Source organism: Pteropus alecto, unplaced genomic scaffold (assembly GCF_000325575.1).
Source record: "Pteropus alecto unplaced genomic scaffold, ASM32557v1 scaffold3, whole genome shotgun sequence".
Lineage (NCBI taxonomy): Eukaryota > Metazoa > Chordata > Mammalia > Chiroptera > Pteropodidae > Pteropus > Pteropus alecto.
This window is the reverse complement of record NW_006442484.1, coordinates 16,145,254-16,161,888: the sequence shown is the minus strand read 5'-3', so window position 1 is coordinate 16,161,888 and position 16,635 is coordinate 16,145,254. Positions and strand designations below refer to the sequence as shown.

Sequence of the window (16,635 nt, the reverse complement as noted above, 5' to 3'; positions counted from 1 at the left end):
CAGGGATTGGAAGGCTGGTGGAAAGAGCATGCACTATGGGATTAGGCAAACCTGGAACTGATTTTACTAGGCCGATGACCTCAGATAAGGTATTTAACTTTTCTAAGGATCACCTACTCTTTCTTTAAAATGAGGATAATGGCAACACTTCATTAGATTATTATGAACCATTAGACTTTTTTCCTGACCTGTCTCTCAAAATCATGGGCAATACATTTTTGTTTTACTTAACCACTCATTTATTCATCCACTTATTCATTTCTTCAATACATATTTATAAGACTTGTGCTCTGAAAAATGTCAATAAAATATAGCCATTACATGTCTTCCCCTTCCTCCCATAGAGTCCTTGGGGTTTGGTAGAGAAAGAAGATATTTATACAAATATATACAAATAACTACAATACCAGCGTGGAATAAATGTCATAAGAGAGGAGGCATGGACAAGTTATTCTAGACTGTTTGAAAAGGAAAACGTTGGCATTTGAGTTTTACTGGGAAGAACTGGTGGAATGCCAATATCTGATGATGAAAAATTAATTCTAGATGAATGGGATATAAGAAGTAAATCATGGAAGCTGAAGCTTCCTTGCAAAATTAGAAGGTACCACGCTATGTGCCCTGAATAAGGTTACTGCTAAAAAAATTATCTTTCAGAAAGAGATTGTAGCTTTATATTCAACCCCTGTAAATGTTTCATAGTATGAGGAACTACCTTTGCAATACAGAGTTTTTTTGTTTTTTTTTTTTAAATAGGGATCACACACACACACGCTACACACAAAATAGCCAGTTTTCCTAATATACGTGAACAGGTACTTGGGTCTTGGGATAAAACCTCTGAAACAGCAATACAAACAGGTTGAAAAAAAGTGCTATATTTCAAACAATTGGGATGGAAATATGATAAACTTGAAAAACTAAATTTGACTGGAAGGGGAGACTACAGCAGTGATAATGATCTGAAAGATACATGCAAACTTTGAATAAAACTTATGAAATTAGACAAAATGAGTATTTTATAATAGGATTATTGATGTGAATGTATAACATCAAAATTTTCATGATGTTAAACACTGGCAACCATTACTTCATAAAATCTATAAGCACTTCAGTTAAATATTAAAGTAGGAAATTTACTATTTTATCAAAATACTATTTACTATTTTATCTTGTGTTTTTAAATTTTCTTCAATGATAAAATGAGGACCTAAGTACCTCTGGGACTATACAACCCACCAGAGTGTCTAGCGCATAAAGAAAGAGAAGATGAGGCTGAAAAAGAGTTGTTTGAGTTCTAACTGTGGAAGACTTTAGTTGACTGGCTAGGCAGCCAGAACACAACTTTCATTTTGCTGTCAATGAGAAGCCATTGCTGGTGTCTGAGTAGGAAAGGGGCTGATACCTGGCTAAGTTTTAGGAAAACTAACCTGGCTACAGACTGGAAAAGGGAGCATTTGTAATGGTCCAAGTGTGGTGCTATTGTTACTTCCCAAAGAGGGATTATAAGATGAAAAATAGATTAAGAAATAATGTACATATATTTGTTATTTGGTCACTGGAAAGAGAGTGGAAATTCCATTGATTTTTTTTTTTTAATATTAAACTTATCTAGAAAATTGTTTCTTACCAGAATTCAGTGATATACCTAATTAATCACCAGAGGCTATAGTCATGCAGAAAGAGTCCCAATAGATACTTATCATTGAAGGAATGAAATAAGGTTAACATAACTTTAAATTGGAGGGAATCAAGAAGTGTAAAAAGGCAAAATTTGAACATTACTGTTAATTTTAGATCTCTTAGATATTTGAGAGAAGAGGGAGCCTTGGAATTGGCGATGTGGCTATTAACAACTAGAACACATCCAGGCTTTTAAAGAATAATAGATTATCTCACACTGTATTTAGTCCCTTGCTTGGAGAGCAGTTTCTCATCTGTCAAACCTTCATGTACTTTGTTGCAATCATACTTTCTCTTCTTTTACTAATACTTTTCTGGTGGTAAATGCTTCCTATCACTCTGAATCTCATATAAGGCTTTGACCTTCACAGTTGTTCATTAAAACAGGATCTAGGCAATACTTAAAAACTTATCAATTCAACTATAAAAAAATGGTTAAATCATTTGATTAAATGATGAATAACTAACTGAAAGTGTTTTCACTACCACCCTCTGGAAACATAAGTTGGATAAAAATCCAATTTCTAGAGATTCAGTTTCTATCAATCACTATAGGTGGCAGAAAGAATTAAAGTCATCTTATTTTCTTCACTAACTTTCATTGACCAAGGGCAAAAATTTAAGAACCTGTGTAGCCCTGGAAACAGAATTTGAGATGAAATATATAGAAAGGCTGGATTTGGATCTAGATTAAAATGGGTAAAATTTTCAAAGAAGTAGTCTATGGGACAGATAAATATAAATATCTTGACTTGGAGAAAAAAGTAAAGTAACATTTTGATCTCATGAAAATCCCGCCCTCCCCCGAAAAAAAAATCCTTTGAAATTTATGCTTAGGAAGCTAATAAAATATTCTCGATACACTTGAAAACATCCAAAGGTATTTACTTCTCTTCGGTTTCAAGAACAGCTCATCAACAAAAATATATTCCATACAACAAATTAATCATACTTTTCTGAGAATAATTTTTCCAAACTACTCATTTAAAATACGGGATTCTTGGAATTGACAGTCAAATATTCTCTCACAACTGGTGTAGATAAACACTTGGCTCTATTTAAAATGTACTAACATGTTTGAACCAACTGGTCACTTTAATCTAACTGGTTAAAATAGGCCATTTAAGAACTAGAATTATCTAGAGTAATGGTTCTCAGCATTGGCTACATATTAGAATTGCTTGGGGGCACTTTTAAATATCCATACAACTGGCCACAGGCAAGACTAATTAAATGAGACTCTCTGGGGCTAGGACCTGTGTGTCAGGCCCCTGGAGGTGCCAGGAGATACCAATGAAAACATGCCAAACTGAAAACTACAGATTTAATACTAAAATGGGACAGTCTTGACTAATGATTTGTCTCTTGCAATTTCTGATGTTATTAGAAAATCAAATTAAAGAATGTTATTTCAAATGAGGATGATAATGATTTCCCATTTCAACTATTTAACAATACTGTTGGTAATTATGTGCGGGTTCAAGGTCCTGTTATAATGGCTAATGATCCTCACATGTTTTCTTTTAGTATAATATACTGCCAATAAAAACATGGAATATAAACTATAATTAGTACTTACCAAACAAAGTAGGAAGTAAAGACTAGGAAAATCATGATAAGAAAACCACTACCTGAAACGCCATAAACCCAAATTTTTACTCGGCCATCTGTTTAAAGAGAAAATAACAAGCTTAGCATTTAAAAGCTTTATTTCTCATCTGAATTCTGAGACTTACATAAGGCATAAGTGGAAATACCCAAATGTGACAGCTATCAAAAGTAAAAAGTGAAAATGTAAGATAATCTATCAAAATTTTCATGATGTTAAACAAACACTGGCAACCATTACTTCATAAAATCTAACAACTGGCAGGATAATTTTTGCTCTATTTTAAGTGAACATACAGTTAACTAAACTTAGAATTGTACTGACAAAGGAACCATGTTCCTTTCTGAAAGATATACACAAACAGAAGGTTTATTATACTTTGTGAATGTAATTAACAGCATGTCCAAAAAACACATGTCAGCATTTTATTCTAAAGGCTTCTGTAGGATGAAAAACAATCAAAATCTGTTGTAAACAACACTTTGGAATAAACTCACAATTACATTCAATTATATTATGACTATCTGTCATACTTTTTGCTTACAAGACACTTTCAAGCCTCAATTGGGTTTTAGAATGAGGCTTCAATGAAGTAATGGTATTTGTCTAGGGTCATAAAGCTTTCAACAAAGCTTTGATTCTGATCTCTTTGAAACAATGATAAAATTCCCTAGTTTGAGTTTTTAAATTGGTAATTAAAAAGTCTTCCATGAGTGAGAATGCACCTTTAATCTTATTACCCCTACACCTAAAAGAGTTGAATGAAGTATTGGAAGGACCCAGCGCTTTTAAATCCCGTGGTGAGGTAAGTGGTCCATGATCTTTAAGTATGTTACTTAAAAAAGAGTATAACTTTTCATAATAACATAAGTGATAAAGTCAAACTTCAAACTATAAAAAAGTTATCTAGTGAAATATTAGTCTTCCTGCAACCCTCTCTCAATTCCCTAGCCAGGAGCTACCCCTGTTAACAGTGTCCTTGTGAATCATTTCAGTTTCTGCATATGCAAGCATGAGTATGTACAAAATACATACACATTTTTTTTTAAAGACAAATGGTGCATATCACTCCCTTTGAATTTATTTTTTTACTTAATATATGTTGGAAATATTTCTATTCTAGTTCATAAAGGTCTATTTTTTCATTCTTTTTATCTATGATATGTATTACATAATTGTATATTTTATTTATCCATTATTCTATTTATAGACATGTTTTCTCTCATTTTCTATATAACAAGCAATCATGTAATGAATGTCATTACTTGTGTATATATTGTATGATAAATTCCTAAGAGAAATTTTAGGTCACAATGATGATCTATATTGCCTAAATGCCTTCCTATAGGTTGCTCCAGTTTACACTGTAATTATGAAAACGAAGTTATAAACTCTCTTCCCAGACTAAATATTATATATTCTCTTATATACATGTACACAATAGTTTATATATGTACATATACACATGTGTATATGTACATATATACACACATGATATGACATATGCTTTAATTAGAACCCCAAAGTTTAAGGACCTCGTGGATGTGAAGACTCATATTTCTGAAACCTTACCCTAATCCTCTTCCTGAAACAAAGTCCACAGGCAACAGGTAAGCCTGTCTACATTTCATATCATGTGTCCTTCAAAGTTAAATCTACTCCTAACTTAGTCACAACATGAACAAGATGCTTTTAAACATTTATGGTGTGCCCAGACATATAGGGGAATTAAAAGTGAGTTAAGATATTGTGGTCATCTTTAAAAGCTGGTTAAAGAGTGTATGTACATCTTGTTACTCCCACAAGAGCTAAGGTCCTTTGGGGCTGGGCTCTGGTTTTTGCTTCATTTAAGCACATCATTCCAGGAAAAAAATTATATTTTGCTTAAGTTTTGTCTCTTTCCTCTCCATGCCGTTAGTTATGCCACTTTGCTCAGTCATTAGTAGCATTTTGGTTCTTAGAAGAGGTATGTATGATAGGCAGAGTATCTTGCTTTCATTTTCTGCCCACTTTATAAAGTGGGAAGAAACAAGTGCTATGTAAAGGCTTCATGACCTGCCCTTCAAACTTTTCTATCACTTACTGGTGGTGTGATCTTGGTCAAAATAATTTGGCCAGTATCAGACTCATCTCTAAAATGGGAATGATAGCATCTCATTAGGTTTCAAGAAAATGAAATGATTCATGCAATATAATGAGCACAGAACCACAGGGTACACAGAAAGCATCTAATTTTCATTCCTGGGCAAGGCATGGGAGAATTTAGGGAAAGTATGTTATATAAGGCTTACTTCAGTTAATTAATAAGAACATTAGTGCCTAATTCTGACCTGTGCACTTAACTCTAAGTTTGAACTTTCTCCAAGGTTTCCTTTCTGGTAATTCTTTTCAGTGCCAGTTTGGTGCTAATTTCTACTCGTTTTTCTGCAAATCAGGTCCCATCTGCTTTAAATTTTTCAGAAATTCTTCAAAATATGTTCTTCTATGCTAGTGTTTTAAAAAATGACTCTGTAATTCCAAGGGGTTTGAAACAGAAAAGGTAGATAAGATCATGTGTTTAACCTACTCTCTTGACTCAGAGAAGTTTTAAATGTCTTCTCTGATTTCAACACTCACGCCCCTCTCCCTGTTTCAGCATTCTCTCAAAGTCATGGCAATGTGGGATGTTATCAGGAAAAGTCAGCTAATTGTTGAGACCTTTGCTCCAAATTTGAAGACTGTCCGCCATCAGTGTGCCCAGGCTACTTTCTCCATATGGTATTCAACTCCACTTTGTGACCCAGGGATTTTCTCCTGCATCCAGCATTGACAGGTCAGAAGCCAAGTTATTAAGATCCTACCTGTCACCTTGATAAAAATGAAGGCAACTTTTCTGTAAAACACAACTAGAGTTTTTCTGGCTGATGCTCTTAAATAGGTAAGGACTTGCCAGATACAGAGGATGAAGCTGTAGCCTGGCTTAATCCCTGACTGGATCTAATTCTTGTTCTTCCAATGCTTAACGTGCAAGTCCATCTAGAAGAGCATCCTACCCCAATTCTGAGTAAAACCGCCCTCGGTAATGCCTAGAGAACTTTGGTAAATAATCCTTTAAATGCAGCCACAGAGACGATGATTGTTGATTCAAATTAGCTAAAGAGTAAGAGACTCTGGTAGTGACTTGAGTAGTGAATTGCCCTTAAATACTTAAAAAAAAAAAAAATTCATTACTGTCCTTAATAACCACCAATTCCTGAGCCCTACAGGTCTGACACTGTGCTAGTACGCACAATAATCCTGCAGGGTAGGTGCTTCTAGATTAATTTCTTCATCTATGAAATCATAATCTCCAAACAGGTACAGTCTGAGCCATGATATCTACAAGTTCTGTCTGCCTTGAAACTGATGCTATCATTTCACTACTGTTTCTCAAACCAGACAGAGTCCCTGGACATTTCCTAAGGTATCTGCGTGCTGCTGAGAATATATTCCTATTTTTGCTTTTAATTTAAAACCATACACATTTGCAGAGAGAATTTAAAATTTATATATTTTAAAGGTTATTATTTTGGTTACCTAATTCCGCATCTCTTAGATGGGGGTTGACAGACTGATCCTCAACCATCCATGAAAACATTTTACATTTAAGAGAGATCATATACAGCACTCAAATTTGAGGAACCTTAAACTAAACTATATTGCCTCTTCCCTCTCTTCTGTTTCCTTCCCTCCATTCTTTGTTATGGACAGTGGTAAAAAATATGAAACCCAATCCCCAATGAGAAAATTTACATTTTTTACTCATAACTGAAACGTACCTGGATCAAGGGGTTGAAGAGACCACCCTTTAAAAATATCATGTATTTTTGAATTCACAGGTCTGTTTTTTCCTGAAAGGATTTTCACATGAGCCTTTTTATCCTCTGAGCCAGGTACTTTCATGCAGTAATCCAGAAAACCATTTGATCTCATTATCTCTGTATAGCCCTTCTCACAACCACAGACTCCGCCCTACAGCATAAAAAATATTTTTATGGTTACACAGTAAGTTGTGCAGATGAAAAAATAATGTCAGAATCACTCGATATTTGCATATGTCATGGCAATTAGGGTTTTTCAGCAACACACTTGCCAAAGAGTGAAAATCCAATAAGTAGTTCATCTTTCTGAATTCCAAAAGCAGCCTTTAAATAAATCATCAGCTTTTCCTAATGGTTTACGATTCTTACACCTTCCAAACATAAAATCACAATTCTTTGTCAATAACTACATCCTCTTCTCTCTCATAGAGATGTTTGACATTTAATCAAATTATCCTCAATTCTTCCTCCCACTCATTCCAACCTGCCCTTGATACTGAGAAGCAAAGCAATGCGAATTATGTACATACCTAATTTTAATATTTTTATTTTCCAATTACAGTTGACAAAATATTTTATTAGTTTCAGGTGTACAACACAGTGATTAGACATTTATATAACTTATGAAGTGATCACCCAGATAAATCTAGTACCCACCTGACACCAGAATTACTACAATATTATTGACTATATTCCTTATGCTATACTTTATATCCCCTTGAAACTACCAGTCTGTACTTCTTAATCCCTTCCCCTTTTTCACCCAACCCCTCAACCCCCTCCTATCTGGCAACCATCAAAATGTTCTCTGTATCTATGTTTCTGTTTTGTCTATTTTTTTCTTCAGAGTCCACATATAAATGAAATTATGTGGCATTTGTCTTTCTTTGTTTGACTTATTATACTCAGCACAGTACCCTCTAGGTGCATCTACGTTGTTGCAGGTTTTATTCTTTTTTTTATGGCTGAGTAATATCCCATTGTATATATGTATGCACATATCTTCTTTAAGTTATGTGCTCTTTAAGCTCTGTTGCTGCCCCAGCTGCTGAATGCCTCTCTCTCTCTCACCTTCTGCTATTGATTACTAACTAGTCTGAACTACCTCTCCACTTGTAGGCTTGGTTTTGCACTCAAGGAGGGCAGCCCAAGTGGAGCAAAAGAAGATTTCACCAAAGGCACATGCCTATGAGACCATAACATAACTTTAAAAATTTTATATATGCACTGCACATCATGGGTGCCATTGATTAGAATACATTATAAATTTTACATTAATTCCTGAACAGTAGTGGATGGGAATTAAGGGAGAAGGATTTTTTTTTTTTTTTGCTTAAAAAAATATAGGCTTCTGGTCAAGATGGCAAAGTAGGTAAGGGCTATGCTAACCGCCTCTCACATCATCAAAATTACAGAACCATCATTGAGAATCGCATGAAGTTTAGCTGAACAGAAGTCCTATAGCTAAGGAAATACAGAAGCCATATCAAGACTGGTAGGAGGGGCTGAGACACCAAATGGGATAGTCTCACACCCACGTGTGGCAGTTGAAAATATCTCCGCTGCGGAGGTCCCCCCAGAGGAGTGAGGGGTCCCAGGCCCACGCCAGCCTCCGCAGCCTAGGGTTCTAGTGCCAGGAAAAGAAGTCTCCACAACTTCAGGCTGTGAAAACCAGAAGAGATTGTAGCTGAGTGAGACTGAGGCTGCTGGAGTCTAAGGTTCTCCACTTAAAGGGCCCATGCATGGACTTACTTGCTCTTCCTGAGGCAGCAGCTTGAAAGGCACCAGGAACATATGGGGAGAAACTGAATTGCTTTGCTTCAGGGTCAGAGCTAGAGGGACAGCTTTCTCCCAGACATAAGTGCTGGCAGAAGCCAGTGTTCCTTTGTTGAGTCCTTACCCCAACTCAGCCTGCACAAGAAGGTGCGTACCTTATCTGAATCTCCATCAACTTCAACAATACCATTGGCCATACCCTGGTGATTCCCTCAGACCCCACCTCACTCAATTTGTGGGCCCACCTAAGCCACTTCCGGTGGCTTTTCCATACAAATGGCCTGTCTTGGCTCATGCTATGGACTCTTTTAAAATATTCTCAAAGGTTTACAAACCCCAAACAAGCAGCAACCAGCCTCGGTTTGTGGCTGAGCCTCTCCTAGGCACCTCTAAGTCCAGCACAAGTGGCAACCATCTGAAGATCACTTTGTAGATCATACCAAGTGGTTCTTGGCAGGAAAAGGCAGCAAGTGAGCTTAGCTGGCAACAGAGTCCCTCACAAAAGGGACCCCAGAACCAATACACCTGGCGGCCAGCTTTAGATCACACAAGAGCACCACCCAACCACCTTCACAAATAACACTCCTTAAGAGCAGGCCCTAGAACCTTGCTTAAACAAATTCTGCTCCACAGAATCAGCCTCCACACATCAGCTCTTTCACTGTAGTCACTGCCAGTCCTCATAATCAGCCTGAGGGTCAATCCCTCCCATTGTGGAAATAGCAACCAAGGCTCGACTACAACAGGAGGGGAGCACCTGGCTCAAGTGACCAGAGAGACGGTGCCGCTGGACCCCTACTACATAAGGCCACTTTAGTAAGACCAAGAGATATAGCAGCTCTACCTAATACATAGAAACAAAGGGAGGCAGCCAAAATGGAGATACAAAGAAACATGTCCCAAATGAAAGAACAGAACAAAGCTCCTGGAAAAAAAACTAAAAATGGAGACAAGCAGATTTCAAAACACTGGTTATAAGGATTCTCAATAATCTCAGAACTTCAACAAAGAGATAGGACATATACAATATGGATATAGAAAACATAACCAGTCAGAATTCAAGAATACAATAACTGAAATAAAGAATATATTAGAGGGAATCAACAGATTAGATGAAGCAGAAGATCAAATCAGCAATGTAGAAGAGAAGGTAGCAGAAAACACCCAATCAGCAAAAACAAACGAATTTAAAAAATGAGGATAATTTAAGGCAACTCTGGAAAAACATCAAGCATACCAACATTCATATCATAGGAGTACTAGAGAGAGACCAAGGAATTGAAAATCTATGAAGAAATGATGGAAAATTTCCCTAAGCTGGTGAAGGAAATGGACTTACAAGCCCAGAAAGCCCCAAACAAGATGAACCTCAAGAGGCCCACACCAAGAGGCATCATAATTAAAATGCCAGATGTTAAAGACAAGAGAGAATCTTAAAAGCAGCAAGAGAAAAGTAGTTATTCATAAGGGAGTTCCATAAGACTGTCAATTGGTTTCTCAACAGAAATTCTGCAGGCCAGAAGGGATTGGCAGGAAATATTCAAAGTTATGAAAAGCAAGGACCTACAACCAAGATTACTTTACCCAGAAAAACTATCATTTAGAATCGAAGGGCAGATAAAGTACTTCCCAGACAAGAAAAACTAAAGGAGTTCATCACCACTAAGCCAGTAGTATTACAGGAAATGTTAGAGGGACTTCTTTAAGAAGAAAAAAGATAAAAAATATGAATAATAAAATAGCAATAACTACATACCTATGTATCAATAATTACTCTAAATGTAAATGGATTAAATGTTCCAATCAAAAGATAGGGTGGCTGAATGGAAAAGAAAACAAGACCCTCAAAAATGCTGCCTACAAGAGATTCACTTCAGATTGAAAGACATACACAGACTGAAAGCAAAGGGATGAAAAAAGATATTTCATGAAACTGGAAACAAACAAGAAGCTGATGTAGTGATACTTATATCAGACAAAAAAAGACTTTAAAACAAAGGCTATAACAAGAGACAAAGAAGAACTCAGTTATCCTACTTCTGGGCATGTATTCAAAGAAATTTAAAATCCTACTTCAAAGGGACATGTGATTCCTTATGTTCATTGCAGCATTATTTCCAATAGTCAAGATATGGAGGCTACCTGGAGGATAGAGGGTGTCCATCAATGGATAAAGAAGGTTGTACATATATACAATGGAATATTACTCAGCCATAAAAAAGAATGAAATCTTGTCATCTGTAACAACATGGATGCATCTAGAGGGTATTGTGCTAAATGGAGTAAGTCAGACAGAAAAATACAAATAGCATATAATTTCATTTAATGTGTAATCTAAAGAACAAAATAAATAGATAAAACTAAAACTCATAAATACAGAGAGCATTTCAATGGTTACCAGTTGGGTGTGGGGTTGGGTGAAAAAGGGGAAGGGATTAAGAAGTACAAATCGGTACAAATCATCATGTGGATATGAAGTATAGCATAAGGAATATAGTCAATAATATTGTAGGACCTGTGTATGGTTTCAGATAAATTTATCTGGGTGATCACTTCATAACTTAAATAAATGTCTAATCACTATGATACTACTGTATATCAACTCTAATTGAAAAATAAAATTAAATATATGTGTGTGTTTACACACATATATAATTTTTATCCATAGGCATATATTTAACTTATTTAAAATGAACTAAAAACTTACACTATAGCATTTATAGTGTAATCAATTTTACTAAGTAACACTTAGCAAATGAGAACATGTATTTATAATATTTTTCAAAATAGTTTAGGTATATGAAAGGCTAAGAATGGAGGAATATATCAGCTGAGAACATGTATTGTTAAATAGAGCTAATAAAATTAGATAACTGAAACACAGATTTGCCTAATGATTGCTTGCTTTAATACATGGCCCTGCAAAGAAATTCTTAGTAGTTGTGATTAGTCCTGCAAATGCCTCTAGATGGTATCATGGGCACATGGAACTGCTGCTGGCTGTAGCAGACTGGAAAACACCCAACAGCATGTGTATAACACAGTAATTAAAATACTTGTAGAAGTCTCCAGTACATGACTCACCTGTGTACAGTAGGAGAAAGGTTTTCTGCAGGCTGGATTACACTGTCGAATAGCAGCAGGACGTGCCTGAGGGGAGCAGCCTCCTACAAAGGAAATCCCACGATCATTTGCAGATTTTTCTATGATAAACATTAAAAAACATTTTGTTTTCCTCTCTGGCACTGACCATTTTGTAACAGTATCATTTTTTTAAATCCATTTGCTGACATATGGTCCAGTCTTATTTTATTGATTACTCCAGGATAGATTGTTTGAGATGGGAGGCTGTGCTAACAGAAGATATTTACAGTAAATTTTTTTTTATACCTGCTCACTGGTGATGTGATGCTATCATATGGTTATGCTTGAGGGCAAGGTCTATGGGTGCCAGCATCAGTAAAAGAATTAGTGAAATCTCAATTTAAGTTCAGGAGCAGAAAATACATCTACTGGAGACTTATTCTACACGTATTTTTCTACAGTTCCAGAATAACCCAACTAGGCACTAGGCTAATTCTCAACAAACAAATGCTAAAATAAGGCCACTAATCAATTTATGGGACAAACATTTTGGTGACATTTTTAAATGTATTTCAACGAGGATACAAACATCACACACATCAACCCCACACATATTTTTAAGAGCAAATGATTTAGGTATATGAAAGGCTAAGAATGGAGGAATATATTCTCTAAGAGTGACAACCATATATCTGACATAGTACTCATTAATTTTTTTTTGAAAATAGATGGGATAATGCATGCCTCTGTAATCTGAAAATCATTTACATATAAGTCTTGCCTTTCTGGATTCAAGGTACAAGCTAAGAAATTACATACTATTTTAGGGCAGTATTTAAGCCTTATTTATAATACTGGTTGCATTTATAGATTCTAGCCTTTGCATTACTATAATTGTAAACCAGTTACAGTTTGATTTTGCAGCTAGAAAAAAGCTTTGGGTGTAAGTCACTGCAGAAAACAGCGAGATCTACACTTACCCTAAGAATGAAGCAGCTAAATTCTATTACTTGGAAAATAAAATAATTCATACAGCAATAAACAAACAAATCCCACACTCCAGAATTAGCACTTAGGTGTGGATTTATTACTTTGAGCAGTAGTGGCAATAACCACACAGTCCTGTTGCTACTGTGTTTGGAGGGGGATTTTCCACTCTTTAAACAGTGATCTCCAGAGCTCAGAGTGTGCGCCCCTGAGCTCAGAGTGTGCATCTCAAAGCTCAGAGAGGCTCTTTTGGGAACTGAGAAGAAAATATTTGAATTTATATAGTTTATACAATATTTACTGTTTAAATTTTAAGAATGAAATTAAGTTCTAATAATATTAATAATAATAGCAGACAATGATACTAGCAACCGGAGCTCATCCATCAGGTGTCCACATGTTGTACTTTGGGGATGAAGTACTCTGTGCAGAGAATTTGATAGTGCAACCCTCACCTCTCTGACTCTCATCATATTGTAGAGTATGATGCTTTCTGTGTTCCTAGTTAGGTATATTTCTAGTCTATTTAGTTTTAACAATAACATATAAAATTGACAAGTAGCTTAAAACAAATTATTGTATGAATAAACTATGGATTAAGAGGATTACCAAATGCAAAAACAGATATACAAGGAAGAGACAGAGCTGACAATTCCAGTCCTACGATATGTTCTTTGTCAGCCCAGTACTAAATAAAAATAATTGCAATTTAATTTTCTCTGAAAAGGCATAAAAAAACCTTTAAAATTATTGAGAATGCTATTTGTAGATCAAACTGTATACAGTATCATGATTGAAGACCACTTCCCTCAGTTTATATTCAGATATTAAATAATCATGACTAGCACAGTATTGCAAAACTAAGTTTTGAATAAAAGCATCTATAACTTGCAGGAAACAAGTTTTTGGTACGATTAACAAATATAATATTTAAAACTTTCTTATATTCTAATAAACCCTTTAATTCCAGTTTCTGCATGTTTTAATGATATCTAAGCATAGTAGCATGGAAACATATGTTGAGTATGTCTTCAAAAACTTTTTACTAAGAAAGCACACGATTTAAAATTTTAGAGACCATTGTTTTAAGCTAGCACCTGTGTTTTTCAGTCTTTGTCTCAGATATTTAAGGAAATTTTATTGTATTTTGGCTTATTTCTTTAAGCTGTGTGATATATTATGGTCTTCCAATAGAATTGTTTGCTTTCTGAGATGCAAAGGTCTAATGACAATTTGCCATGAGGATCATCTAAGGCCATTTGTCCAGTCTTTCCTTACTTATAATTTCTAAGCTAATTCTTCTCACAAACAGCAACACTCGGAGATCTTTTTGAAGTGCCCACACGAATTGTAGGTAGGAATACCTGTGACATTAATGCCATCTGAACGTTGGCACCATACGGTTCGTTCATTATTGTTCCAAAGACTTGCTTTCCATGTGTAGTGATAACATTTGCCTCCTGCAAGCAAATATATCAGATCTATTATACCTCACATAAAAAAAAAAAGAATAAACATTAATCAATCAAAGCTGAGAACTGAAAAGTGCTCTTGGTACCTGTACAAGGGCGTGTTTCTAGAACCTGCTTGGGGCAGCTGTCCTGGTTCTCAAAAGACTGAATTATAAATGTTCTTGACCTAGATTGGCGGCCCAATGTCTCGAAGCTCCTTCCATCGATGCAGGTTAGTTCACACGTGCTCCACTCTGACCATTCTGTTAAATGGCAGTCTCCTGGATGATTGTGCAGCACAGAAAGGGGGAAACGACATGGAAACTGGTACTTGACAGCCTTTACATGGACAGATGTAAGCATTATAGTAATTAAGTTTTCAAAGAGCAGCTTAACATGATAAAATTGGTGTTCACAGAAACTATATAGAGAGAGTAAGTCAGTCATTGCAGTGGAATATCTTTGGGCCTAAAGAATGATGAGTTTAATAAACTGAACGCACACATGTGTATATATGTACATATGTATGTATATGTATTTACATGCATGCACATGTGTTACATGCCATCCTATAAGGATAACTTATGCCATATGTCCTTTTATTAAAATTAAAATAAACTCATATCATGTAACTAATAATGACCTTCACAATCACATAAACTTGACCATTTGACAGACTGCTGTCATAAACATATTGCCTTACTCATCCCCACCATGCCATCCCCCAGAGGTTCATCCATTCATGGATTCAGTCAACAATTTTTGTGCTAGATGCTGTCAGGTCAGGTACTATTAACACATTTTCTAGGTGGAGCAAACATTGCTCAAAGAGGTTAGAGCATACTCCTCAGGTAGAATACCAGGGAAGTGACAGAATGAAGATTCTAACTTAGCTCTTAAATTTCCAAGTTCAGTCCTTTTTTTTTTTTTTCTTCTTGCCTACTTTTGACTACTTTTCCCTTTTCTTCTTGCCTACTTTTTGAAGCTGGAGGTACATTCCAAAGTGATAAGCACAATTAAAAATGAATTAAAGTTAATTAAAAACTTTAATATTGATGAGATAGAGCTTCTCCAGGAAAAAAAAAAAAAGATAACAGAAAATAAATAAGATCAACATGGGAGGCACTTGTGATTATTTAAAATTACATACCTGGGCAAGGCACAGAACACAGCTGTTTCAGGATGCCATCTGGAAAGGGCATATCTTTGCACAGGGCATCATCTACACGTACAGCCGAATTAGAGACTGAACCACTGTGGACCATGCAGGAAAGGCTGCGGATTTGGACCCCTTCCCCACAGTCTCCACCCTGTAAGAAGAAAGGATACTGTCAAAATTACCCAAGTAATTAGCATCTCAGAGTTTTGGCTACTGCCACCTCTTGCTCAAGAAAACCCTAGTTGTATGTTTCTGCAGATTCCTCCTCTTGGGAGTTTTTATTTTTTATTTTTCAGTTGTTGACAATAAAGCCTCACTGAGCAATTTTTCTGGAGCTGATAGAGAAGTTGTGAAGTAGAAATGCAAATTTACCCCATGGAATTTATGTACTCACAAAATGACAAATCATTTTGGAACTCAGCCAGGATTAATTGAAAAAGAAAAACAATACATAATTTGTCTAGGTATATGTAATAAAATGACCCAACCTATAATCTGCTCCCCCAAGAGAGCCTGTGCAGCCACAGGGCATACATTTCTCTTTTATTTTGCTTGTTTTTCTCTTGTAGGGAATTTAATCCTTTCTCAAATGGATTAGATTGGGGTTTCCAGCACAATACTGATTTTCTCTATTGCCATGAGAAGTCGTTTTCTCAGCATGCCTTCTGTGATGAATAATGTTCACTGAAGATATTTCATACAAATCCCACTCAGATTATTCTGGGACATTAAAAAAAAAAAAAAAAGGTGTAGTGTCTCACAGAAACAGAAGCTTAGAACTGAAAGGCTCTTGGCAGTTATCTGGCCCAAACATCTACCTAATCAAAGGTTTCCTACTATAAAATTTTTGGCAGTTACTCATGAGACAGGCCTTTTCTTCTTAGTTTTAGTCAAGTGCTTATATTTCAAACAGAAGTCCATTGGATATTTGAATAACTTTAGATGATAGCTCTGTTTTTGCATAAATATCATAGAAAGCAGAGACTAAGGCAAAGCTTTTCTGCTGAGTGAGGGTAAAAGAACTGAAGCAGGAACGGAGGGAAAGTG

The 16,635-nt window shown here is 35.8% G+C and overlaps 1 protein-coding gene across 1 annotated transcript in view; it reads right to left on the bottom strand.

Moving 5' to 3' along the window:
* THSD7B (thrombospondin type 1 domain containing 7B) overlaps positions 1–16,635 on the bottom strand; it is a 745,753-nt gene that overhangs the window by 10,696 nt on the left and 718,422 nt on the right. Inside the window, exons 22-27 of the mRNA XM_015596500.1 lie at positions 15,580–15,739; positions 14,537–14,710; positions 14,343–14,438; positions 11,992–12,074; positions 7,090–7,282; positions 3,263–3,350 (exon numbers count right to left, since the gene is read on the bottom strand). Of these exons, the coding sequence (XP_015451986.1) occupies positions 3,263–3,350; positions 7,090–7,282; positions 11,992–12,074; positions 14,343–14,438; positions 14,537–14,710; positions 15,580–15,739 (794 nt within the window). The remainder of the gene's footprint in view (positions 1–3,262; positions 3,351–7,089; positions 7,283–11,991; positions 12,075–14,342; positions 14,439–14,536; positions 14,711–15,579; positions 15,740–16,635) is intronic.